Here is a 26,051-nt window from a genome sequence, read left to right on the forward strand (position 1 = left end):
CGACTTGCACAGCCGCAGCTGGGCGGCTCTACGAGCTCCACTTAGCCTAAACGGAGAGCGGTGTCTGTGTGTAGCAGACAGAGTTAAGTATGAATAAAAACATACAGAAAAGCGACTTTTGTACCATATTAAGGCTGATTAAAAACTAGTTTTAGGAGCTGGAACTGGGGGGAGCAGCTTGGGGGGGGGGGGGGGGGGGGGGGGCAAGCTGGGTATCACCCTCCCATCCAGGTCTTCATTTCATCACTGCCCATGTTTGTTTATATGAAGCTTGTGGTCTTTTATTGTAATTTGACCTCACTGCATGTGAAAACAGAGTTATTACAGTTATAAGCAGAATTTATTTTTAAATATTTGGCATGAGGAAAAAAGGTTAATATTGCGTATAGTTTAATGCATTTATTGAAAGGTTTGATTTACAACGCTCTTACATATTAAGTCCAGGCAAAGTTGAAAAAATAAAAACATTGTCTACAATATAAATGCACAACTATGAGATTATCTTTGTGACTGAAAGCATGATTTGTTCTCTTGCGGCAATAATAATCAAAATTCTATCAGTATCTTTGCTTTTGTGCTTCATGCTAGACAGACACAGGTGTCTTACACTCATTACTTTGAATAAAAAACAGTATTGGTGTATTGATAGAAAATACAAGGATTATAAAGACAACATAAGCCTCTTTCACCATAGGTTCCAATTGCAGCCATTTTAAAACTGGACCCATGAGGTAAGATGGCTGCCATATTGTTCCATCTCAGAACAGTCATTATGACACATCAAAGGTTCTATATCTCTGTGACATATTTATGGCATCACAACACAATGGAATGTGGAATGTTGGAAGTTTCAGTAAGCAGAGAGACTTTTCATTGCGGTGATTGATCTCACACAAGACAGTCAGACTTCAGTAGCTCCAGTAGCGTCCGAAAGAAAGACATAAACTGTTCCTTTCTGTTGAAGAACAAAGTTCAGTGTTAGAAAACTGAATTTTCAGTGCATCTGCAGTTAACAGCTTGCATTGCCGGTTTCATCTTCAACAAAAAGTTGACAAGTTGACATTCAGTATCATGGGACCTCAGCAACAGCTAACAGCAGTAAGTATTTCTTTTTTTTTTTTTTTTAATCAACGCTCTATTTTATTTTAAGTATTTAATATCTCATAAAAAAAGGGGGAAAATATGTTTTCAGGTCATTTTTAGCTAGGCTACAGTATCAGCAGCAAGCTACTAGCTACCAGATACTAGCTAGGCATTAACACAAACTGGTTTTCATGTTAAGTGGGAATTATTTTATGTCACTCATTTGAAATGTGTTGTGGATGAAAGGTTTTAATAAAAATAAATTTTTTTGGGGGGGGGGGCATCACGGACACAGTTTGAGTTGAAAGTCAGAGTCTTCCTCTGCTATTTTGTTAGTTGTACAACAGGTGTTACACTGAAATCCATAAGCAGTTGCTGTAGAGAGTCATTTATGGACAAAACACTGATTAGCTGATCGAACACTGAGAGGTTAACTGTTAGTGTTTGTGTATAAGACTGTCAAACATACCTATATATTGCTGAGCATCAGTTTTCTTCTATCAAAAACTGTGACTCTATCTAAAAATGGGGTCACAATTGTTTTTGTAACACTAACTTATAATCAGTAGGCTATGTGGAACATATCTAAATGCTGGGCCTTGGGAAACAGCTAACATCTAGATCACAGATTATGGTGTAACACGTCCTGTGCCCTTATCCCAATTTACATTTTGATAGTTTCATTTTGATTTTATCAACTGAATACTAACTAAATCCAAAGATTTGTATTTTCAGATTTTGTAACAGCTACATTCATGCTTTCATTATCTCAGCTACTTAATAAATGGAAAACTTTTTATTTCATACTTAATATTTAAGTATGAAATTTGAACCCAATTTGAACATCTTTGCACTGGCTACTACTTGATGTTGGAAAAGATTTCAAGATGTTTCTGATTACATAGACCCTTTAGATCATATAACTTTTATGTCCTCATTTACAGTCTTTTACTTTCAACTCTTGCCTAAAATAGAAATAATAATCATGATTTTGAATTCTGTCTTCCATCCTTGTTCAGTCCCAGAAATCAGCCCAAATGAACTCAGTGGCACAGTTCTCAAACAGTGGTCTGCTCCAGGCCACTTATGCCCTGAGATTCATTCAGAGACAGCTGGTGGAGCTGGCCATGGACTGTGACGACACGGTCCAGAATGGTCTGGTCAGCTTCCAATACCTAGTGCAGCTGCAAAATAAACTGGAGAAACTCCTCCATGAGGTAGGTGTTTTTTTCCCAAATTGATTCTAAGAAACACACACATCCCTTTGTTTGTAGTGCATACTTTTTGTATTTAGTTTATTCATTTATTACAGAGCTTTTGTCTCTTTTGTATGTTTGATTTAGACCCGCTCAGTTTGCAGTCCTCCTCTCAGAAAACCAGTAGAGAGTGATTTTGAAACCATCAAGCGGGTCAGCTGTGGCGGCTTTGGGTGAGTAAGACTTCTTTATGTTCTAACCGACTCTTTGGACACTACAGAGTCCAGTCAAAGCAGAAAAGAAACTGTAACGAGGATGTCATACCATAGAATTTTTTTGTGCTTACATTAAGAATCTTCCCGGACAGTTTCTTGTCAAATCAGAGCTGATGTTCAGTAGTAGAAGCTGCTCATGTTTCCTTTTCCCTCTTGTGCAGGTCTGTAAACCTTGTGCGCCACACGCTCAGCGGTGAAGCTTTTGCCATGAAAATAATAAAATGGCAGAACTTCACCAGAAAATCCGACATCCGGCAGGTGTTGGCAGAGCGAGACATCCTCACCTTCACCGAGAGTCCCTACGTTGTCTCGTTGTTTTGTTCACTTGACACACAGAGGGACGTCCGCATGGTGATGGAATATGTAGCAGGTAAGGAGGTTGATTTGGATGGATTGTGCATGCTCACATATACAAGTGATATGTTTGTTTAGAGAGGGATAGAGCAGATAAATGAGCTTTAAACTGACTTTCCTCTATTATCTATGGACCTAAATATCGTATCTAACCTCTTTATATCTCCTCCTGTCCTTTTAGGTGGGGATTGTGCCTCCCTGCTAGAAGACTGGAAACGTTTTCCTGTGGATATGGCCAGGATGTACATCGCAGAGACCACCATGGCTTTGGAGTATATCCACAGTTACGGCATCCTCCACAGGGACCTCAAACCCAGCAAGTGAGTCATCAATCTGTCCCATTAAACAACATTTACAACATCTAATTGCCTGTTCGCTAAACAAAGTCCTCTTTGTTACTCTTGCCTGTCAAGCTCGCTGTTCATAGATAAATCACTTAAGATTTATTATACGTTTTGAAACTTTACTGGCTGAAATGACAACTGCCACTGACAGATTTAAACGTCTGTAGCTAACTAGCTACAGACAGGACAGGGCAGAGCTGATCATGCTACACTGACAGCTTATAGTAGTTAGTAGTTAGTTGATGATGTGCTCTTTAGTTTTGGAAGTTAATGCAGTGAAGAAGTAACAATTGGATACAACAGTAGACTGTAAACTAGTTAGTTTGTTAAAACGCACATTACTCGACAGACCTGACGTGCATAGTTACAGTTGCTAACTATGATTGGAGCAGAATTCCCAGAAACTTAATCTCAGGTTTGTGATTTGGGATTGGTGTTAAATCTAACATGAGATATTTTTCTGCTTTCTTCCACTGTAGTTTGTTGATCAGTTCCACGGGTCATATTAAGATGACTGACTTTGGACTGGCAAAGATCGGTCCAGTGCAAATGACAGGAGACCTCCAAATGGAACCTGTCGAGAGAATCGTCCGTGAGTTCACTGACAAAGAGGTTAGTTTCTTCTCTTTCTTCTGTGCTTATTTTAGCTCAAACCTGGATCGTTGTATTTATCATTTTCTAATTCCTACCTTCAGGTAGCGGGCACCGCAATCTACATTGCTCCAGAAACCATCCTGAAGCGAGGCTATGGAAAGCCTGTAGACTGGTGGGCCTTGGGCATCATTTTGTACGAGTTCCTGGTGGGTGAACCTCCTTTTAATGGGGACACATTCAATGACCTCTTTAACCGGGTGGTCGACGGTAAGAATCTTTACTTCAGTTCATTGTTATCTTTTCATCACATGCACCCTTTCTACACATTTGTCATGCTAGCAAATCTAAATGAATCTTTCTTTATTTTAAAAGATGATTAAAAATGTGCATTATCCTACTTTGTGATTTTCATAAAAATCTTGCAAAATGTAGCTTTAATTTTTTGTTTCTTTTAGATTTGGTATATTAATCCTTAACTTGTAAGATTGTTTTCATTCAGTGGCTTTGTGGTGATGTAGTTAAAGTTTTTAATTCTGTTATTGGATCACTGATATGCTTTTTTCCTCAGACGATATCAGCTGGCCGGAGGGGGAGAAAGCCCCGCCCACTGACGCCCAGGACCTCATCAGCCTTCTCCTGCGAAAGAACGCTATTATTCGGCTGGGTACAGGTTAGTGGCAGATTTACTAATGATGAGGATGTGGATAGAGACAGGATGGGAAACAGATAAACTGATGGGAGAACAACCTGGTGGGCTCCAGGTTGTTTCCAGACATACAGTACCTTACAGCACTAATGAAATGCCACCACAGTGACTGAGCACAAATAGATTTGTTTTTTAAAATTTTGAAACCTAGCATCACATCTTTACCTTCCTCAAAGTTCCTTCCTGTTTTCATTCCTGTTTGTCTCTTCGTCAGCCAGCAGAATATATCAAAAACATAGACCATGAGCACATTTCAGTTAAATTGCATTAAGTTGGATCTTGAATGAAGAAATAAGGAGTTTTAGTTCAGATTCAGATTCAAGAATGACACAAATTGATTTCTAAACATTGAAAAATACAGCATTGTTTTGCTATTTTGTCATTAACTGTTGTACATGTGGTACATGCATCTCATGATTTTCTAGTTCAGTCTGTGGCTACGATATGCAGAACTGTGATAGTTTATCTTACACACAGTGGGAAAATCCTACACAGTGGATGTGCTATTGTGAACGGGGCTTCTTTTAAAGTATCCTGTAGCCTCAGAAAATGTATTTACAATAGGTAATGATTTGCTCCTTGGCCTTAGGTATTAACGTGAAGTAACAATCGGTTACCACTGTAGGCAGTAAGCTAGTTAGCTGGACATGCTAACGATTACAGCTCATGTTAAAGCAGTCACACTGATTAAAGCCATTCCTTCTCTCGTATTTTTGATTTTGGGAAGACTAAAAGTGTCCAGAGACGGGGTCAGGTACAGCTCTTAGGCCAGGCCCAAGATGTGTCGATATACAACGCAAATGTCTGTTTGTCTCACTTGTTTTCCAGGAGGAGCCGTTGAGGTGAAGGCGCATCCATTTTTCCAGGGTCTGGACTGGAACAACCTCCTAAGTCAGGAGCCTCTATTTGTCCCCGAACTGAAGACTGAGGAAGACACCAGCTACTTTGACTGTAGGTGCCAACACACAACTCAACAATCCTAGATTCATGTCTGACAGACTTTTACTATTTTAGTGCTCATGGACAAACATTAGAGGGTTTCCAGTTTGTTTTTGGGTAGCAACCTGCTTTTTCAGTGATGCCTGGTGGGAATTTCACTCAGGATAAATATCACGTCTGCCTTTTTTTCATGACTTAATACATGTTGGTTGTTGCTGTGATCCCTGCAGCCCGCTCAGACTTGTGCAGCGATGATGAACATAGCGATGATGAATCACCTGTGGAGCTCCCAGACTTCTGCTCTGTTGCCTTCCGCTTCAGAAAGGTACAGTTTTTATCCAGCTGCCAACCTCCACTGCTGTTTGAGACTGTCTGAACCCATTAAATCCATTTCTCACTGTGAAATACAAACTTCATGTAAACAACTTACAGGATAATTATCTACAGCACAGAACAAAAAGGAGAAATGTTGACTTTGATGCTTTTCTTTTGAAACTTTAGGTTTACGGCAGCCCGATGCACGTGTCCATCTCCACCTTTAACCAGAGCCTGCTGCCAAGACTCAGCGAGGGGGAGGAGTCCAGCAGCGATGAAGAGGAGGAGTCTGAGTATGGCTATTATGAAGAGTCGTCGTCTGAGGAAGAGCTGGAGTTCAGTAGTGGTGAAGTGGTGTTTGAGTTCATATATAATGAAGAGGAGGAGTTTGAGAGCACTACTGATGAAGAGGAGGAGTTTGAGTATGGCTATCATGAAGAGTCGTCGTCTGAGGAAGAGCTGGAGTTCAGTAGTGGTGAAGTGGTGTTTGAGTTCATATATAATGAAGAGGAGGAGTTTGAGAGCACTACTGATGAAGAGGAGGAGTCTGAGTATGGCTATTATGAAGAGTCGTCGTCTGAGGAAGAGCTGGAGTTCAGTAGTGGTGAAGTGGAGTTTGTGTACAGATATGATGAAGAGGAGGAGTTTGAGACCACTACTGATGATGAGGAGGAGTTTGAGGAAGAGCAGGAGTTCAGTAGTGATGAAGAGGAGTTTGAGGATGTTTATGAAGGCAACAAGTTTGATGAACTTAATGAGGAAGAGAAGTGGGATGAAGGTTTTGAGGAGGAGGAAGTGGAGGATGTTTATGAAGGCAACAAGTTTGATGAACTTAATGAGGAAGAGAAGTGGGATGAAGGTTTTGAGGAGGAGGAAGTGGAGGATTTTTATGAAGGCAACAAGTTTGATGAACTTAATGAGGAAGAGAAGTGGGATGAAGGTTTTGAGGAGGAGGAACTGGAGGATGTTTATGAAGGCAACAAGTTTGATGAACTTAATGAGGAAGAGAAGTGGGATGAAGGTTTTGAGGAGGAGGAGAATGATGAGTTTGATGAGTTCAGTGAGGAGGAGGACTCTGAGAACATTCATGAAAAGGAGGGAAACAAGGATAAAGTTGATGAGGAAGAGGAGCAGCAGCAACTTGCTCAACAAAACCAAGCCACACTGAGGAGGAGGAGGAGGAGGAGGAGGAGGAGGAGGGGAGGGAGAGGACGAAAGAAGGGGAGGAAGGGGAAGAAGAGATGGAGGGGCAAGGGGAGGTGAAAGAAGAGAAGATGATGCAAGAGGAGGAGGAGGAGAAGAAGGGAGAGGAGGAGGAAAAACAGAGGTTGCAGGAGGAGCAGAAGAGGAAAACCAAGAAGATGAGGTGGAGGAGAAAGGGGTATGAGGGTGGGAGGAAGAACAAGTTTTATGAACTTAATGGGGTGGGGGAAGGGGAGGAGGGGAAGGAAAAGAAGATGGGGGGGGGGGAGTTGCAGGAGGAGGAGAAAAACAGGAAAACCAAGAAGAAGAGGTGGAGGAGGATGGGGCATGAGGGTGGGAGGAAGTTTATGAGGGCAACAACAAGTTTTATGAACTTAATGGGGTGGGGGAAGGGGAGGAGGGGGAAGAAGAGAGGATGGGGGGGGAGAGAAGTTGCAGGAGGAGGAGAAGAAGAACAGGAAAACTAAGGAGACAAACCATAGAACACTATCTCTTCACCATCACCCCACCGTTTCCATTGGTTGGTTTCCCACCTGCAGCCCAGTGGTCTCCGTGGCAACAGCAGCTGCAGCAGCAGAGAAACACAGACTGGCTGCTGGACACAAAGTATGTACTTGTCTTGTTAGATCTTAGTGCTGAATTTGACACCATTGACCATCACATCCTATTACAGAGACTGAAACATTTAATTGGCATTAAAAGAAGTGCATTAAGCTGCTTTAAATCCTATTTATTCAATCAGTTAACTAAACTCCAAGCATGCCTTAAGGACATAAAGACCTGGATGACCTGCAATTTTCTGCTACTAAACTCAGACGAAGCTGAAGTTTTTGTGCTTGGTCCTAAACACCTTAGAAACACATTATCTAATGATATAGTTGCTCTAGATGACATTAAAAACTAGGAAAAGAGATCATGTTTCTCCCATTTTAGCTTCTCTGCGCTGGCTTCCTGTAAAATCCAGGGTAGAGTTTAAAGCTCTTCTCCTCACCTAAAAAGCCCTTAATGGTCAGACACCATCATGTCTTAAAGAGCTCGCAGTACTGTATTAACCCACTAGAACACTGAGCTCCCAGAATGCAGACTTACTTGTGGTTCCTACAGTCTCACGGTGCTTTCTTGTCTCACAGGAAAATCCAGAGTCCAGGCTGTGGACATCGAGGGCCATGACTGCGGAGATGGTGCAGGGATGGTATTATTGCTATTATTATTACTGGTCATGTCTCCATTATTTTCATCATTATTATTGTTGTTATTATGCTTCTCTTTGTCCCCCTCTTCCTCCCTCTTTCTCTCTCAACCCAACCGGTCAAGGCAGATGGCCGCCCACCTAGAGCCCGGTTCTGCTCCAGGTTTCTTCCCGTTAAAGGGGAGTTTTTCCTTGCCGCTGTCGCCAAGCGCTTGCTCATGGGGGAATTGTTGGGTTTCTGTAAATTAAAGAGTACAGTCTAGACCTGCTCTTTTGTTATGATTTGGCCCAGAATTGAATTGAAAAAGTACTAAAGATCATCTTTTCATCCAGTCCGTTCTGCTTCAGGTCACTTTTTCTGTTTCTGTTTTTGTTTTATTTTCTTTTTATTTTCTTTCTTTTACTTTTCTTTTCCTTTCACTTTGAAAAAATAAAAAAAAATACAAAAATACAGTCTGATCAAGTGTGTGTTTTAAACAGTACGAGCAGCAACAGCAGCTAAATGAAGCAGTAAAATAAAATGCACAACAAAACAATATCAGTGATGTGAAGCTGTGGCTCCTGCTGGAGGGGAGATCTCTCTCTCAGCTTTTATTCGTCTTCTCAGAGAGCTTCGGCTGTGTTGGTAACTGTTGATGTTGTTGGTCTGTAAAGATGTAAAAAATGCAGCTGTGTAACAACTTTCATCTGACTGTTTAATAACCAAGTTTCAAGAGTTTGTGAATCTCTCCTCATCACTGGGTAGAGACCTCCATGATCATCTACGGCCTGTAACGGAGCTGCAGCGTGTTGAAAATGAAACTACAGAAAAAGTTCAGTCAGGGAAAAAAACTTCTTACAAAACTGAAAACTCCCAGACACTTTCATCAAAATAACAAAATCACTGAAACAAAAGTACGTCTGCTGCTGAATGGTAGTGTGTACAGAAGAGCAGTAATTTCAGGTAGAGTCTGTGACCAAAGATTTCCCTTCATATTTCCTCCAGTTAAATCAAGACTTCACTGCACTGTTGGCCTCTTTTACAGAAAACAGAGATTTTCATAGGATCCATCATAAAACAACAACATGAAAAATAAATTATTCAACACAATCTAATGTTCCATCTTTTACCATCTTTTACCTAATAAAACAAAGTAAATAAATCAGTATTTTTCCATAAAGGCCACAACATGAACACAAGATATTACAATAGCCCTGAAATAAACATTTGCTTTGCAAAGCAAAACTCCAGGATGTGTAGGATTGTTTAAGATTTATTTCTTTTCCTGTATTTTAACTCACTTAAAACCCTTAACTTAAATATCAGCATCCCTGTGTTAATGTAAACTGTGCACATGTTCTTGCTATTATCCCGTTATTTCATCAAGTTAGGATGTGTGGCAGGGAGGCTAACTCAGGCTTTGCCATTGCTAGCAGCCAATGTGGATGTTAGAGCAAGGTGTGGCTCCTCTTCTAGTTTTTGGTTTTGAAAGAAATAACAGTTTTACGTTTTGTTTTTTTTTTTTCATTTTTAAATTACAAATGAATTGCAGGTTATCCGATGATACCTGGACCTCTCTTCCCCCTGTGGCCTGTCTCTCTACATTTTCAACTGTCAAATAGAGGCAAAAATAATCTTTAAAAAATGCTCAGAATAACGGAAAGTTTGAACACCTACAGTTTGGTTGTTTTGTCAGCTGCTGCTTCTTAAGTCAAGAACGTACTGTCGTGCTGGAGAGAAAAATATATGTTTTTGGCAATGAGTTTGAGTTATGTGTGGTGTTCAGAAAAAAGACAGAATGAAAGTGGACAGATAGGATAGATCAGGACATGGATAAGGAAGTCTATATGGATCACATTTTGGTGTGTCTGGTTCTCTGCCACATGGGTGCACTGTTGCATTTCACATTTGACCATAATCAGGATATAATGCCTGAACTCCAGGTTTACTGTGTGTCAACTGGTTTGTGCTTATTTAACTGAACGTTTGATTGGGACTATACCACATTAAAGCACATTATCAGCTGACATCATAAGGGCCTTAAGGTGGGCCCTGATTTTGAAGTCCTGTCTTAAAGAGGCTCCTTCAATTCAATATTTCCTTATTGTGCTTATATGCTGTATATCTCCAAATGAATTTGTGTTAGATCAGATTACCACATAGTAACTCTGGGGGTAGATAATATTCCACTGTCTGAAGTTACAGACCTCAGAGTATTTATTTCCACGTCACACATAAATGATTCACTTCCAGACCATCTATAACAGGAACAAAACATAAGGATGAGTTAGTGAATGTCCACGAAATGACCATCTGTTTACTCACAGAAATGTATACTCTGACACTGGGGCGATACGTTTCTTGTGTTCGATCATGGCCATGATGTGAGTGACTCAGACACAGTGACTCACTGCCCAGTAAACAACAGAGATTATAGTTGTTACTCTCACTGCTGATGCACAACCCACTCATCTGTTTACACCAGTGGAGATGATACAGTCCTGCCCATTACAGAAAACCATATGTGGCTTATGTGGGGGATCATAAAACAATAAAAATGCAGGTGGTGGCACAGATGGCATCATTTCCTTCAAGAAAATATGTTCATTTCATGTGAGGTTTTGCTCTAAGTGTTATCTAACCAGAGTTCATTGTTCAATCTTCCTGCAGAAATGAGAGTCAGCCAGGGGTCTTAACACTGTTTAAAAACTCCAGTTCACCTGCAGTTACATTTCTTTCACAATCTTCTGAGAAATGGTTTCATATTTATGCCGGGGTAAACGTACCTTTACTGTAAAGTAATCCTACAGTATGTTTGCAACCACTGTGCCCAACTTGTCTGTTTTACCTCAATGGTTGCTATGCTACTGTAGTAGTATGAAGACAATATGAAGACAGATATAATTACAGATACCTGGAATTAATTATTATTATTATTTAGAGGTATTACTAAGGGTATATATAGCCATTTTAGTACATACGTTTATAGTAGCCATATTAACTCTTACCTTACAGAGAGAACTCAGACTGTTGTTACTGATTGTACTCAGTCAAGCCCTCTTACCATCAGAAACGGGGTGCCACAGAGGTCCATCCTTGGTCCATTGCTAATCAATACTTCAATGTTCAATTTTTTGCAGATGATAACATTTTATATGCCCCAGGCTCCACCCCAGTCCAGGCCCTGACTCGTCTTCAGTCTGCCTTTGATGCTTTCCAAATATCACTCTTTAATCACAGACTAGTTTTAGTACATGGTATCCACCTCCTCCACCAGTGACTATGACTATCCTGCCATTAAAACTCTAAATGGCACCCATATTACTCTTGCTGAGTCATACAAATACTTAGGGATTTGGCTGGATGGCAGACTATCATTAAAGATTCATATTCAACATTTGACTCAAAAATTAAAAATTAAACTAGGCTTCCTGTATAGAATTAAAGGCTGTCTGTCTTCTTCCAACTGTAAAACTACTGTGCAGTCAACCTTCATGTCTGTCCTTGACTATGGAGATATTCTGTATTGTCATGCTGCTCCATCAACACTTCAGCAGTTAAACCATGTGTATCGTAGTGCATTACACCTTATCACAAATGACACTTTTTGTTTGTTGTTCTCTTTATTACACAGCTGGATGGACTTTCTTACAGTCAAGAAGAAATAACCATCTCATGTTATTCATCTATAAAGCTTCCAAACAACCTCAAATCTCTTCTCTCATTTAAATCTAGCAACTACAGCACACGATCCAGTAACTACTTCACCTTATATATCCCTCATGTTTGCACCAATGTTGGCAGAACTGGTTTCAGTAACTATGCACCTTTTAAATGGAATGAACTGCAAACTGCCCTTAAACTTGAGTCTTATATTCCCCTTGGACATGTTAAAGCCTTATTATCTGATGTTTTTTATGATTCTTATATGTGTGTAGTTTTGTTGTTTCTGTCTGCTGATTGTATTCTTGTCTTATGAATGTTTCTGGTTCTCAGGTCTCTCTTGGAAAAGAGATCTTAATCTCAATGAGACTGTCTGATTAAAAAAGATTAAATAAAAAACAATAAAAGATAATACATTTTACAATCAAATAATATTAACCTCTGCTCTGCAATAAATACTTCTTTCATGAATGTTTTCTCACCTCTATTGGCATTCTTGTTGGGGCACAGAAACATTGTTTTTATTTTGATTGGTTTATTTTGTCATAATAATATCGTGTTGTGTCTGCCTCGACGCTGGTGGGACCTGAGTGTGTTTATTGCCCTCTAGTGGTTACAGTGAGGAACTGCAATGCGAAATGAAACTCGTGGCTAACAAACAGCGCTAATATCATTAAAATATTCATTAATATTATTATGCACAACTATTATAAGAGAGATTATTACAAATAATATCATTAACACCAACACTGATTTTAACCGTGTTAATAAAAAAAACTGTTTCTGGTGTGGACACCTGCTAAAAACGCGTTACTTTTTTCCCACCTGCAATCTGCCTCTGACCCTGATACACTTACCCTACCCCAACCATCTCACTCCTCATGCCTAAACCTAACCAGAGACAACTCTGAACCTAATCAACGAAGGCAACAAGTACTAGCCAATCAGAGACAGAGTAGGGCGGGTCTTCGTGGGCTTCGGGTGAGATTAAAATAATGCGCTAGAAAGAAAAAACATGATAGCATATAAACCTTTAAGGTGAATACCTTCAAAGCTGACGCAATCACATGCGAACTAAGAAATGATTAACAAATTATCATGGTTATAGTCTAAATCATACAGATATTTATGCAGATTATTGTTATTATTTTATTATTATATTTTCAGAGTTGTCAATAACAGTATTCCTAGTCATAGTATTCAATGGGCAACATAGGCAAATGTAAATTTTGTGCGGTTGAAATGTCACAGACACCAAATCATCACTGTCAATTTGACAGCAACGTCAACTGAGAACATAAATGGATTTCTCACAATTCAGAAGTTTGTTACTGTCTGACAAATCTTATTCCCTGAGTCCTTTGTTGTGAAAGAGTGGAGGACACTTTGATACCACTCATATGTTTTCAATATAATACAAAGTAAAATAGATTTGAGTTTTAAACAGGGAATCTCAAAGATAAACGCCTGTCTGGCCTCTGACTGAATCAGACTCACCGTGATAGGATTTTTTTTCTTTTTCTGAGGAACCTTCTCATTGAATCATCAGTATTGATCCAATTTCTCACTATAACACCAGAACAACTTCCTAATTCTGCCCCTAAAAATCGATGACGGTCATGTGAGAGACAGTAATATAATGGAGTTTGAGTTTCATATTGCTCTAATAAACAGCACTTGTGAAAACTGCTATAGACACCTCACAGATTTCTCCCCAAGCTTCCTTCCTCTCCGCCACCTTTCTGCTTCATTGCCATCCCTCACTTCCCCCTTCCCTCCATCTCAACCTTTTATCACTCTATTTTCTTCATCACTCTATTTTCTTCTCTTTCACAGCTCTCGGTGGCTGACATGTACACACACAAAGATCTCTCATTTAATATCCCCGGAGTAAATGTCAGAGACAATTGCCAGGGGGACAAAATATAAACTGCTGGAGGGCAATGCAGCCTTACATGCACGGACCATAAATACCATAATTTGATTTGTCTGCTTCAAAACTGAGTCTGGGATTATTAAAACTTTTCAGAGGAAATGTAGAGTCAAAGCTGTAAAAAAAAAAAAAAAAAAAAAAATTGGCGAAGCATGATATCACCTTTCCAGGGACTATTTAATGTCTCAGCCAACGCTGCATACAAGAACAAGCCGCTTTTTCACAAGCATCCAATTAGAGTGGGTTGGCAGTAACTTGTCTATATTCACACTATGTAGCTCCCTGATTAGTGTTCTCAGCCTGCAAATTAAATACAGTGGAGAGCGTTGCTTGCCTGTGCACAGGTCTGTTAATCTGCAACCAGCCGTGACGGCCCTTATCAGCTGCCATGAGAATGAAACCACAAAACAGACCACATTACTGAAAGAAAAGAGTCTCGGGCAAAAGCAGTTTGTGCAGTCTTTATAGTGAAATACAGCAGCACAGCATGCTCAGTTATCTACATTTAAATGCACTGTCAGTGCTCCATTAAACAGACTTACTAACAGGCTATGTGTGTAACTGAATGTGTGTTTATTTTTGCCACAACATAAAAGAATAATGAAGAAAGCAAAAACATATGCACACCAAATTAAGCTCATATCTATCTTCACATGTGCATATTTTCTATCAAAAATGAGTATTGTTCAGACAAATTGCTCCATCAGGAACATTTAAATGACAATGTAAAGACAGTGGTCTTGCTATTGGATGCCAAACACATCCACGTCCACTGTATGAGTCATCTGTTACTGCGGTGTGTGTGTAAGTGTGTGTGTAAGGTGGAGGATGGCAGCTGAGATGAGGTATGTGGAACTGAAACCATCTGGTTTTCTCCTCACCACAGTGAACAATAATAACTCCCCCTCCTCATCACCATCATCACCACACACACACACATACACACATACAATCCACCAGCTGATCCTGTTGTCATGGCAGTAACACACAAGATGGTGGCAGGATGCTCTGTGGAGTGAGTCGGGTATTTAAGTCCTGGCTTTCAGTTGTTTCTGGTGACAAGATGAGATATAGTTAAGCATTAAATTGGAAGTAAAACATCAGCTGATGTGGTCATAGCGCTTCTGGGAAATGAAAGACACCAATTTTTGAAGACAACGACCTATAAGTTCAAACAAAGCATCTGGTCTATAGAGTTTTTATTGTTCTGCTTTTATTGTAGAGGTACCTGAAAGCCTTGGAACAAAGCTCCCTGGAGACAAATTCTGAGGATCAGCTGGAGGAAAAGCTGCACAAACATCCCTAATTTGAAGGAAGAGCATCTCTACCACAGTATAGCTGCATGAACGTCATCTGTTGCCAAATTCACACTGCAACTGAGAAGGTCAGTGAAATATACGTGGGCAGAATAACCTCTTTGAACATGAACATGAACTTGAAATTAATTACTACACTTGTAAAATATTCTAATATTCCAATAAACACAGTGTGTACACCTGGAGGATATCTACAGAGAGCAGAGGAAAAACAGCAGCTGGGAAATGTGAGAATTATAATCATTCACGTTGCACAAAAATGATTTTATTCATAACACTCAGATGTCTCTGAGTTGTGTGTGTGTGAGAGAGATTTATTGCAAAACTAATTGCACTGCAAGCTACTACAATGTACTGTGTGTGCCTGTTAGTTAAAGACAAAAATGCAGCACTGAGAAAGTCTTTATTACCACAGCATTGCAAAGATGATCATTTCCATAATCGGTCACACAAAATGATACATCATACACATGATGATTTTTTAACATATGTGTGAAAATGCTTTGTACAAAACACACACTGTAAGGCAGAATACTTAATGACTAATTACATGCAGCTCAGACAAAGACTTTGGTTTAAGTTGTGGACTGAAGAGTAACTGAGCAGCAGCTGGCAAATCATTTCAATCACATGTACAATATTTGCAGTAGGAAAGCTTTCTGCATGATTTTGATGACCAGCAGAAAGCAACAAGGTTTTCTGCATTTTTACTTTATTCATAAAATTATCATATCGTGTCCTTAATATACTGCATCTCTTCTACATTTTAAGGCTTCTCTTAACCGGACCACATCTCAAGACTGATGATAATTCTAGATATCCTTCATGTAAATAGTGAAATGATGTGTTGTGTTGAAATGATTAGTGATTAAATCATTCAGGAGAGAATTAAACAACTATTTTGATGATGGATTAGTCATTTACAGTCTTTTATCAAGCAAAATTATCCAATCATTCTCCAAATGTGATGATTTGTTGCTTTTTTCTGGTTTATATTATTATAAATTGGCAAAGGAAGATTAGCAAGTGTAGTTTGTTCCGTGAGGGACGTCTACACTGTGTCTAATACACCACAAATGGATAATTGCACTGTCAGAGCAGCCGTTAAAATATGTAATTACCTTAATAGGACAGGAACCATTACTATATCTATAAGCCAGTTAGTTTCCCCACTGCAAGACATACAAACACTGTATTTCACAGTAGCAAATCACATAAAGTATAGCAATACACATCCTTTACATGATGGGTAGGAGCATATATGAAGATGAATGCAGATCATCTTTCCTAATAAGGGAGACATACAATATACTCAAGAAAGCACTGGGGACGTGCACATAACCATCCATATGCACGCACACACACACACACACACACACACACACACACACACACACACACACACACACACACACACACACACACACACACACACACACAAGCACACATTTTCAGGTAGAATCCTGTTTTCCTCTGGATGGTGTTTTACATGATGGAGCAGGTGAAGCCGCAGCAGTCTTTCAGTAGTGTAAGTCCAGTTTTAGTGAAAAAGGGTGTTGACATCTGCTGTGATTTGGACGCTGCTTTTTGATCTTGCAAAGCACCTGATCGACAAGGAGACGTAACTGTAAACTCTTATTCACCACAGCTTGTTCACACAGGTGCATTTAGATCTAAAAATAATACTCACATCGCCATATGCGCATTGAAAGAGTTGTTGTGTAATTGACCATTTGCTGAATCCTTTGCTAAAGCAGACAAGCTTTGCTTTTCTCCACATGTTGAGGTGGTGTGCGTTAGGCTGTAATACGAGCAATACTCCATATATGAAGAGTTTGAAGGGTGGTGTCTTTTTATTACATTTTCAAAAACTGAAAATATAAGAACAAAAGTGTAAGCAATGTATCAGAAAGTGTGTCTATCTGCTCTAACTAGCTTACTACCTACAATGCCTTTGCCTTTTAGAAATATATCATGTATAGAGCTATCAAGTGTAAAGCAGAGACACTTTTACAGGTACTTGTTTTAAAACAAGTCAGCTTGAAACATTAAAAAGTCAGCTGAAGACAGTTTTCAGCTTACTCACTGAGTTTTAGGATTAGAGTTAGCTTACACTAGCTAGCTACGTGTGATAAAATCTGCTAGTCGTCATTTCAGCTGACAAAATCCATGATTGTTGGCTAGAAATAAGAAACCTATTGTGTTCACTCTTCTGTGAAATCCAAGAACTGCTGTTTCAGAAATGACTGCAAATTCAATGGTAAATCTGCAACCGTTAATATTGTGCATTATGTGCCACACTAGAGTGGAAAGATAGACAGGTGTAGCATCAGGAACTAAGGGGGGCTTAATAGTCCCAAAAGTGTCTTTCTCTTCAACCAATAAAACAGGTGTAACTAGTAACATTAACGACAGCTCTGGTCTATTAAGTGTCTCATTAAAGTGTGACAGTGAGCCAGCATGAACAACACCAGGACCCTGAAACTGAAGCAGCTAAATGGAATTCAGCCATCGTTCATTTTATAATTCACACCTGTGCTTTTTGTTTGACATCAAAATGTCTTCCATGAAAAAGGCCTATATTGAAGTTTCAGCAGCAGAAAAAATGTTGTGCCCCTGACTCTTTGTGGCAAGTATGGACAGGAGGAACAATTACAGCAACCAACCTTTCAATGGACATGTGAGTATTGTATTAAGACTTGAAAAAATGTGAGAATATCGTTTAACTTATGCTCTTATCTAAACCGACTTGTCAATCAGGGACTTTTGGTTGGAGCACACAGCTGATGCAAGGATTACACCTGAACTACCAGAAGCAGTATACCCACTGTCCCAACTGTCTGCATCCTCTTACATACAAATACAAATGTCATGAGTAGAGCTAAATGGTGACTACAAACATAACTACAACCCAATACTTGTTTTTGTTTTATTGGACGCAGGAACTGACAGCCTTGTGGTTAGACTCACCTTTTGTAGCCGAGGTCTTTGGAAATCTGGACTGTAAGAAGGCTGCCATTTCTCTGTCTTCCTCTCTTTCCCTGAGAAGAAGAATATTTCCTTATTTTTTATTTATTACATCTCGTTAAATGTCACTGGACAGCATTTGAGAAAAACCTGGGTTGGACTGACACGTCCTCAAGAAAAGGATTTTAATTAAATGTGCATGGTGTGCTACACACGATCATCTCCTCGTTCCATTTTCACATCCACATTGAATAATAAAGGAAGATGGTCTCTCAAATCCCTGCAGTCTTTCTGAGAACAATCAAAATGTCAATAATGTGAATTTTTTCACAAGAGACAAGGCCACATGTCTAGTAGATCCTGTCACACGCCCAGTAGTATTGGACTTAAGTGGATTAGTGGTGATGAAGCATTGATAAATGATTGCTTTGTGAGGGGTCAACAGTCACGGTCAAACGACAAAAATGTAACATGTTAAAAGCTCATTGTTTAATTGTTGCAACGAGCTACATCAATCTGAAGATTTAAGCCTTTAGAATTTGTCTTAATGAAAATCTATTGTCTTGTAAACAGACAGCGTTGTAGTCTGTCTGTCTGCAGGGCCTGTGAGTCAGGAGAATACCACTTCATCAAAGTCATTTTCCATCAAGTGATTTAATAACCTCACCTCAGCCTCTCAAACTCCACATCATCAACGAGGAAGTCTCTAGTCTCCACCAGCTTGTTGATCTGCTGCAGCACCTCCTCTTCCCTCTCCCTGTCCTCCTTGGACTTGTCTTTGTCTGTTCAACAATCACATGACAAGCCATAAAATACAGCCCTCACTGAGTGTTAAAATGATAAATTATGACATTTTAGGATTTGTAAAACAGTCATTACTATAGTTACAGTATACTTGCTGTGGATTCTTAGTTCTTAGTTCTTATTTAAAAGAGTATTGCTCTTGTCGTTAGATGTATTTCAATGAAAATACAGCAAATAAAAACAGTGTACACCTCCACCCAAAGCAAAATGTCTGCAGGTTTAACAACAGCTGGTGACAAACACTACACAGACAGGCAGTGACTCTTTTTTATTTTACCTGGAATTGAGACAAGTTTCTGCAGCTCTTTCTTCAGCCTTGTGATTTCTTTGCAGAGCTGAATGTCATCCATCCTACGTGGAAAGAAAGAAAGAAAGGGAAAAACAGTCCCTCAAAAACCATGAATAGATATTTCACAGAAAAACAAGTTATTCTAAATTTAAAAAGCAGTTGTATTTCTACTGTCTTATGGTATTTTTATGGATAATTAGGACTAGAGAAGATGCACAACCACCACTTGATGAAGCAGAAACATACAGTATCAATAAAGACAGGCTTCACTATCAAACTGCCTGTGCTTTTATATTGAGGAGTTGGTATTTCAGTCAAAATCATTCACATTACTTTTATAGAGCATGGAGGACAACACAGCATCTCTATCTGTGTATTTTTCAGCAGGATCCTGTCATTCCAGTGTCTCAGAGATCCCTACAGGCAGCAGGAGAATATTCAGATGAATGTTTAAGTGGCTTCAGTTTGACAGACTGACACTGGTAGCTGTCAGTGATGAGCGTGATGACATACAACCTTTTGACTGCAACTGCTGTATGCAAGGCAGCCATAGAGTCAGAATTTCTACCCATCTCACTGTCAACATGACATAGTGAAGTACAATTAAGTGGTCATTATTATAGTTTCATTTTTCAATAGGGAAAGCACAAAAGGCTTGTCATTCAAATCATTATCAGATTATCATTCAGATAAGAAAAGACTACTAATGCAAATAAAGACAGTATCTCTTCGCGGGGCTTAAAAATGTAGAATGGACTTTGCATTACGGTAACAAAGTAATTTCCTTCATACCTTTACAAATGACAGCGTGAATGTGAAATTGTACGCGCTTATCAAAACAGAACAACACTGGACTCAGATGTTGGGCTCAGATGACGGTGAGATCCCTGATTTTATTAGCTGAAATAACGCCGCCACGCTGCCCTCTGTGGACGAACCACACCTGACAGTATCAGATCTCATTTCACTGTCTGACTCCGATGTGGATTTCAAAACATCGGGAGCCTGTCTGACGAGTGTTTGTGTGTGTGTGTGTGTGTGTGTGTTTGTGGAGAGGCTGCTATTACAGTGATGGCAAAAAGAGGAAAATGACTCTGATAGGAATAGGTACTCTGAGCTGTTGATTCAATAAAATGTGTTTCACTTAAGTGTACTTCAGCAGTTTATATTTCAGGATGACTCATATGCTGCCACCCAGGAGTGCAAATTTGAAAGTAGTCTTGTTCATGTTGCAGTTTGCCTAAAGGATGCTGCTGCATCAACCACCTATGGCAGCATTTCAGTGGTAAAAAAAAAAATTTTTTTTTGGAATTATGTGTATTTGCTTTCTAGCCAAGAGTTTAATAAGCGGATTGATACCACTCCTCTGTGGCATCGATCTCTCCTCAAGAAAGCAAATGTGTATTTCCCAACATTTCAAACCATTCAGGTTTTAAAACTGTTCAAATTTTACCTCAGGAATGTAAGAATAATTTGTTTTCACATAGTAGAGTTTTGTCGTTTTATCAAATCTCCCCATGATAGCTGACCTTCAATTACTGTCTGTATTGCAGTTTGTATCATTCATGTCAACACATGCACAGCAGGATCAGGTGTGATTGTGTATCACCTTTCACCTCCTGGATGAAAAGTCCGTGTTCAGAGAACATTGACGTAAGTGAAAACCTGATGTGAAACTGCTACATGTCATCATGAACCACAACACTTGCATGTGATTGTGGAGGTTCAGACTAGTCATTTTGAAAGCTTGCACAGCAATACCGCGAGCTAAAGTCATTATCTTGTACTTCTTCGATTCATCACATGGCTACATTATGCAGTGCTGGTGCCCCCCCACCTCCATCCTCATACATGTGGTCAAAATAATGAGGAAGGTCTCGACAGAAAAAGAGTGAAATAATTAAAAGGAAGGATGAGAGAGAAAGGAGAAAAGGGCATCTTTCTAGATCTGGAAAAAAAAACGGTGAATATGTGTGTGTGTGTGTGTGTGTGTGTGTGTGTGTTTGTGTGCTAGACCTTAAATAACACTGCTTTTTATGTTTTCTTCACACACTTTTTGCCATCATGCACATGGCTGCTCTCAGTCTCAGTGGCTGACAGTCGTGGTGCATCTTCTCTTATTCCTGAGGGACTGTCAGCAGTATCTCTGTGCATTCAGATCCCTGTACAGCAGAGCTTTACTGTATGTGTGGGTGCAGAGGACCGAGCAGTGGAACGTCACATGACAGAAGAGGAGCATGTATTATCCTCTTGGGTCTGATGCCATCAGTGTTTGTCAGTATGTGAAAAACTCCTCCTCAAATATTATCAGCTCCTCCCAAAACACCGTTTGGGAGCCATAAAGCATTTTTAAAAAAGCCAGATATAATCTGTAATAATGTGTTTGTCTACTTTTGAGATGCACTTAAGTGTTGAGGAAGCAGATCTTACATGTATCTCAGCTCTGATTCTCTCCGCACCAGGATGTCTCGTATCCGCTCAATTTTGAACAGCTCTCCTTCAATGTCCTCGATTGTAATTGAGGAGTCGGCCATCGAAATGACATCTTCAGCTGAAAGACAAACACATTCATTTGGGTCTGAAGATGGGATTATGAGATTTCACAGATACATTTTTTTTTTTAAATTTGTAGACTTTTGACTGCCTTGTATAACAAACAAATGACAAAAGCACAAAGTTTCTGTTCTTCTTGTACCAAATTTATTGTGAAAAATGTAAAGAAATCCATAAAGTGTGCAGTAGACTCCATTTAGATGTCTAAGTGATTTCAGGTGAAAGTGAGGCTGTCACTTCCTCCTGTCATGTGACATTACTGCAGCTGTTTCACAAGAACCATCATTTTATCAATAAGCAGTGTTTGTAACATCATCTGTTTTTCTGTTTCTTGTAACATTTCAAAGTAACTCCATCATAATGCGGAAATTGCAAATAAAAAAACAAACTAATAAAAAAAAACAATGTTATCCTCAGGAATCCTCATCAGAGCAAAGAGAAATGATCAAAGGCGAACAGCCTTCTTAAAGGATGGGTGATGGCATGTGAGCGGGGAGGTTACCAGGCTGAATATAAGCTCAGTCTACAGTATAATGAACTGCAGAGCAGCAGACATTTTGACATTTAATTGCAGGAAAAGCACAGATGTAAGTAATAACCTCGTTAACGACTTTTAAGTGGTCCAGTTCCAGGCTCTGGTGTTTTGCCTGTTGGCTCACTAGCACTACTTACCGAGCCATTTAAAGTCCAGATGAAACGGCATTACGAGAGTATTTAACTTCCGAATCGTGACATTTTTCTGAGTGAAACAGGACAGACAGGCGGGACTTTGGGAGGATTTTGATTTGAGAAGTGGACGTGTCATAGTGAATCTTAGCTCTGTACTGCTAAAAGTTGAAGATTGATGGATAGATGTCATGATATTATTGGTTGAAATTAGTTGGTTCAAGCGTACGTAAGAACACGTCATATTTTGTTTTACAGAGAGAAAACATGATTGGAATTATCAGAAGACAAAGAAATTGATTTTTTTTGGCATATATTGTTAAATAGGTGCATAATATGACTGGCAATGTGATCTGAAAGAGTTTAAAAGGCATTTTTCAATTCATCTCGACATTAAAGGAACTGAACCATCATTAATTAAATTAGTGCCACCTGTGCTTTTGCTGCAATGTCAAGTTAAAATGTCTGCTGTTAAAAGGGTCTATTGTCTCTCCAGCAGCAGCAGCAGCAGCATTCTGTACACTCACTGGTCACAGACCAGTTAATTGCTTGTACAGAACAGATCGCAATTTTCAACAACAGGCAGAAAAAACTCACATCAGTATACATTTTTACAGATTGGCATAATGATTTCATAGAGTAGTTCAACATTCTGAGAAATACATTTATTTGCTTACTGAGTTAGATGAGAAGATTGAAGAGGTATTGATACTCTCATCTAACTGTTGAGAAGTTAGTGAGTTAGTGTATTTCCCAAAATGAATTATTGCATACTAATTTATTGCATTCATTATGTTCAGTAAAGCACCTGTGTTGTTTATCAAGGCTCTCAAGAGACTCTCGACACTCGACAAACTTCCTAAATATGTAGAGTTAAACCCAAAACTGATGAAATTCTGAATGAAACGCTCCAATGATTCTGGTTCAGCTCTAAACAATAACGCTGTCCTGGATCAAATTCACCATCCTGCTATAATCTGATGTGAGCTCCTGTGATTCTTAGAGCATTTCAGCATCACTGAATAACTGCACTGCCCCCCCCCCCCCCCCCCCCCCCCCCCCCCCCCGCAGCCTCCTACTCCTCACCAGGAGCGATGAGTCATCCAGCAGCTCGGATTGGCTTTTAATTACCTGACCTTGTGTGAAAAGACATTACAATTATACCCATTGAATCACTGGGGATATGAGAGCTGCACAAACACACAACCTGCCAAACCTATGCAAGTATCTGGTGATTCCACAACTTCATCTTCATCTACATGTGTATTACAACACTCACATTAATTATCAGCGGGTGATTTAGTGTTTTGGCAGTGTTGAAACCGTCTGCATGTGTTCGTTCTGTTTGCGTTATTCTGCTCTAAGCCTTTCAACAGGCTCCAAGACATTTGTCAAAACTGTCCTTGGCTTTTATTTCACACTGTCACTCTTAATTATACTTCCTCTATATCAGGTTTGTGTGAATATACAGTTTTATTATTTACTGGCTGGGTATTAATTTCACTTGTTAAATGCCTGCATATCAGTTGGACAGAATACAGTAGTAGTAATAATGTCACACCCTCAAGACACTCAACCATGTGGTACATGTGCTGTATAATAGAAAACATTAGAATCAAATTAATTTGTGTTTGTGTGTGTTCTTGTAACTAAATATTGCTTATGTGATATTATAGAGAAGAAGCTTGTGCAATTAGAATAACAGAGATTCAAGAACTGAGCCTTGAGGCATGCCAAAAATAAAATCTCACAAACTAAAGACACAAAGTGTCTCCATTAACTGTAACGTCTCTGCTTCCTGTGACATCATGTTGTTTTTAGACGTCATTCTCTTTGTGCGTCAAGGTTTCTCTAAATAACATTAAAACTGGCGTCAGTACGAAGGACAGCTTGACACTACAAATGTTCAATTCACTAAAATTTCTGCAAAAATGACACTGCATATTGCATACTTCTTATATTTTCTTTTTATATAATTTTTATTTATAATATTATTCATTTGCATGAATGTTTGTTCTTTTTCATTTCATGGACTGACACTGCAATGAGTCTGAGTGGTCAGAATAACCTTAAAAATGTACTCACAGCGTTACATTTTTGGCCAACATGAATATAGTAAATCACCAAGAGGTATAATGATAATAAGTGTATATTTGTATAAGTTAAGTTAGATGAGCTGAGGAGAAATGAAGGATAAGTAATCCCTGTATCTTTATGTGAGTTAATACCCTGATATTAACACTAATGGGTCTAATTTCCTAACAGTGTCCTAGTGGTTTTCTGGGGATTAACTACTTGGTAATAATGATAGAAAAACAGAAATATACTCAGAAAAAAGCTCAATTTAAATATTAAATATTCATAAATTTGTCACTTATTACTGGAACCCTTATTGCTTGCCTGTAGACAATTTTCACATTTTTGTATATTCAGCTGACCTGCTGTGCAGTGATTAAATATTATTTTAACCAAGCAATGAATTGGAATTAATTAATCAGAACAATTGAACACTGTCTCTGATTGTAACAAATTACACAGATATTTTACAGGAATCTTCATGGAAACTATTTGGAAATTACAGACCAGAGACGGTTGCTTTTTCTGACTTAATTAAATAAGGCATGAAAAGTAACATAATTAAATAAAATGATGCCAGTATTACAACTGTATTCCTGGCAGAATTGGAGACAATCAATAGGCTACATGTAGATTGTATTGAAAAAAGTCTTCACCTTCTCAACATATTGGAAATACTGGGGGTTACAAGTCTAAGCCCCCCGGTGGGAACTAAAATCCTGCCTACAGCCCTGCTGACAGGTAACTTTAACATACTGACAGTGAGGATCTGCAGGGACCTGAAGCTTCAACGCTCTCTGCTGAAAGTTGCTGCTACATATGTAAAACAGCCCCTTCTTCAGTAACACTATTAAATATACACCCAGTTAAATTTACACATAAACATCTGGCGTGGATGCCACTCAAAACTCACCTGGTTTCTCCGTCGCTGCGTCCACTTGGGTATTTTCCAAAGAACCGTATTGTTTAGATGATTTTCTTTCTTTTTCCATATTTCTTCAAAAATACTCTCCTTTTCAGACACACTGCACAGAAAATTTTAAACTGAAATGCTACCTGAAAATAAATATTACAACGTATTGACTGAGAGTCCGTGCAGCATTGTCGTTACATGTGATGGAGTAGAGGAGGAGCTGCCAGCAGATGCTGAATCAAACCTCACAGTGGTGGATCTCATCCTCAACACAGAGGACCTGATGCAGGGACCACCGCTCCGAGGCGCCACCTACTGACTGACACAGACTATAACACGCCCAGTGATAACTACATAAAGAGTGGGAAACGTGGAAAACATACATTTGAATCTATTAAGAGAAAGCTGTTGACTTCTCATGACTGAAATGTTTGGGATCAAATCAGTGGCAGAAAGATTTTGAGCTTATGAAACTAAGTCTGTAGTTGTAAATCACCTTGTGAAGCTCAGAAACACTGTATAAGAATCCAGGTTTGTGAATGTGGAAAAGGATTTTAAGTGTCGAAAAAAATTGTGTGCAGATAAAATGTGTGCATAACTTACATCAACAGTGGTTACACAAAGAGAAAAAAGAAGTGCTTTTGTGAATATCTGAGTGCAGATTGAAAGCAAAAAAAGTGCACATGAAATTCA

General features: G+C 39.2%; 2 protein-coding genes across 2 annotated transcripts; one reads left to right on the forward strand and one right to left on the reverse strand.

The window, feature by feature from the left end:
• Nucleotides 1-209: 209 nt before the first annotated feature.
• LOC121883988 (microtubule-associated serine/threonine-protein kinase 3-like) lies at nt 210-6,994 on the forward strand (the record flags this gene model as incomplete). Its single annotated transcript, XM_042392457.1, has 11 exons — nt 210-1,098; nt 2,103-2,300; nt 2,427-2,512; nt 2,716-2,924; nt 3,090-3,228; nt 3,732-3,864; nt 3,948-4,113; nt 4,415-4,516; nt 5,381-5,503; nt 5,722-5,816; nt 5,993-6,994. Coding segments are annotated over exons 1-11 (2,280 nt in total), but the record flags the coding sequence as incomplete, so codon positions are not given.
• Nucleotides 6,995-14,998: 8,004 nt separating this feature from the next.
• Nucleotides 14,999-25,615, reverse strand: zgc:171844 (uncharacterized protein LOC100151763 homolog). Its single transcript, XM_042392460.1, has 6 exons — nt 25,359-25,615; nt 21,581-21,701; nt 19,139-19,212; nt 18,725-18,839; nt 18,061-18,131; nt 14,999-16,694 (listed from the first exon to the last, which is right to left on the reverse strand). The coding sequence occupies exons 1-6, from the start codon at nt 25,435-25,437 to the stop codon at nt 16,576-16,578; spliced, it is 579 nt and encodes a 192-aa protein (XP_042248394.1). The 5' UTR covers nt 25,438-25,615; the 3' UTR covers nt 14,999-16,575.
• Between the last annotated feature and the right edge of the window lie 436 nt (nt 25,616-26,051).

The sequence above is a fragment of the Thunnus maccoyii genome, chromosome 18 (assembly GCF_910596095.1).
Source record: "Thunnus maccoyii chromosome 18, fThuMac1.1, whole genome shotgun sequence".
In the NCBI taxonomy this organism is placed as follows: Eukaryota; Metazoa; Chordata; class Actinopteri; order Scombriformes; family Scombridae; genus Thunnus; species Thunnus maccoyii.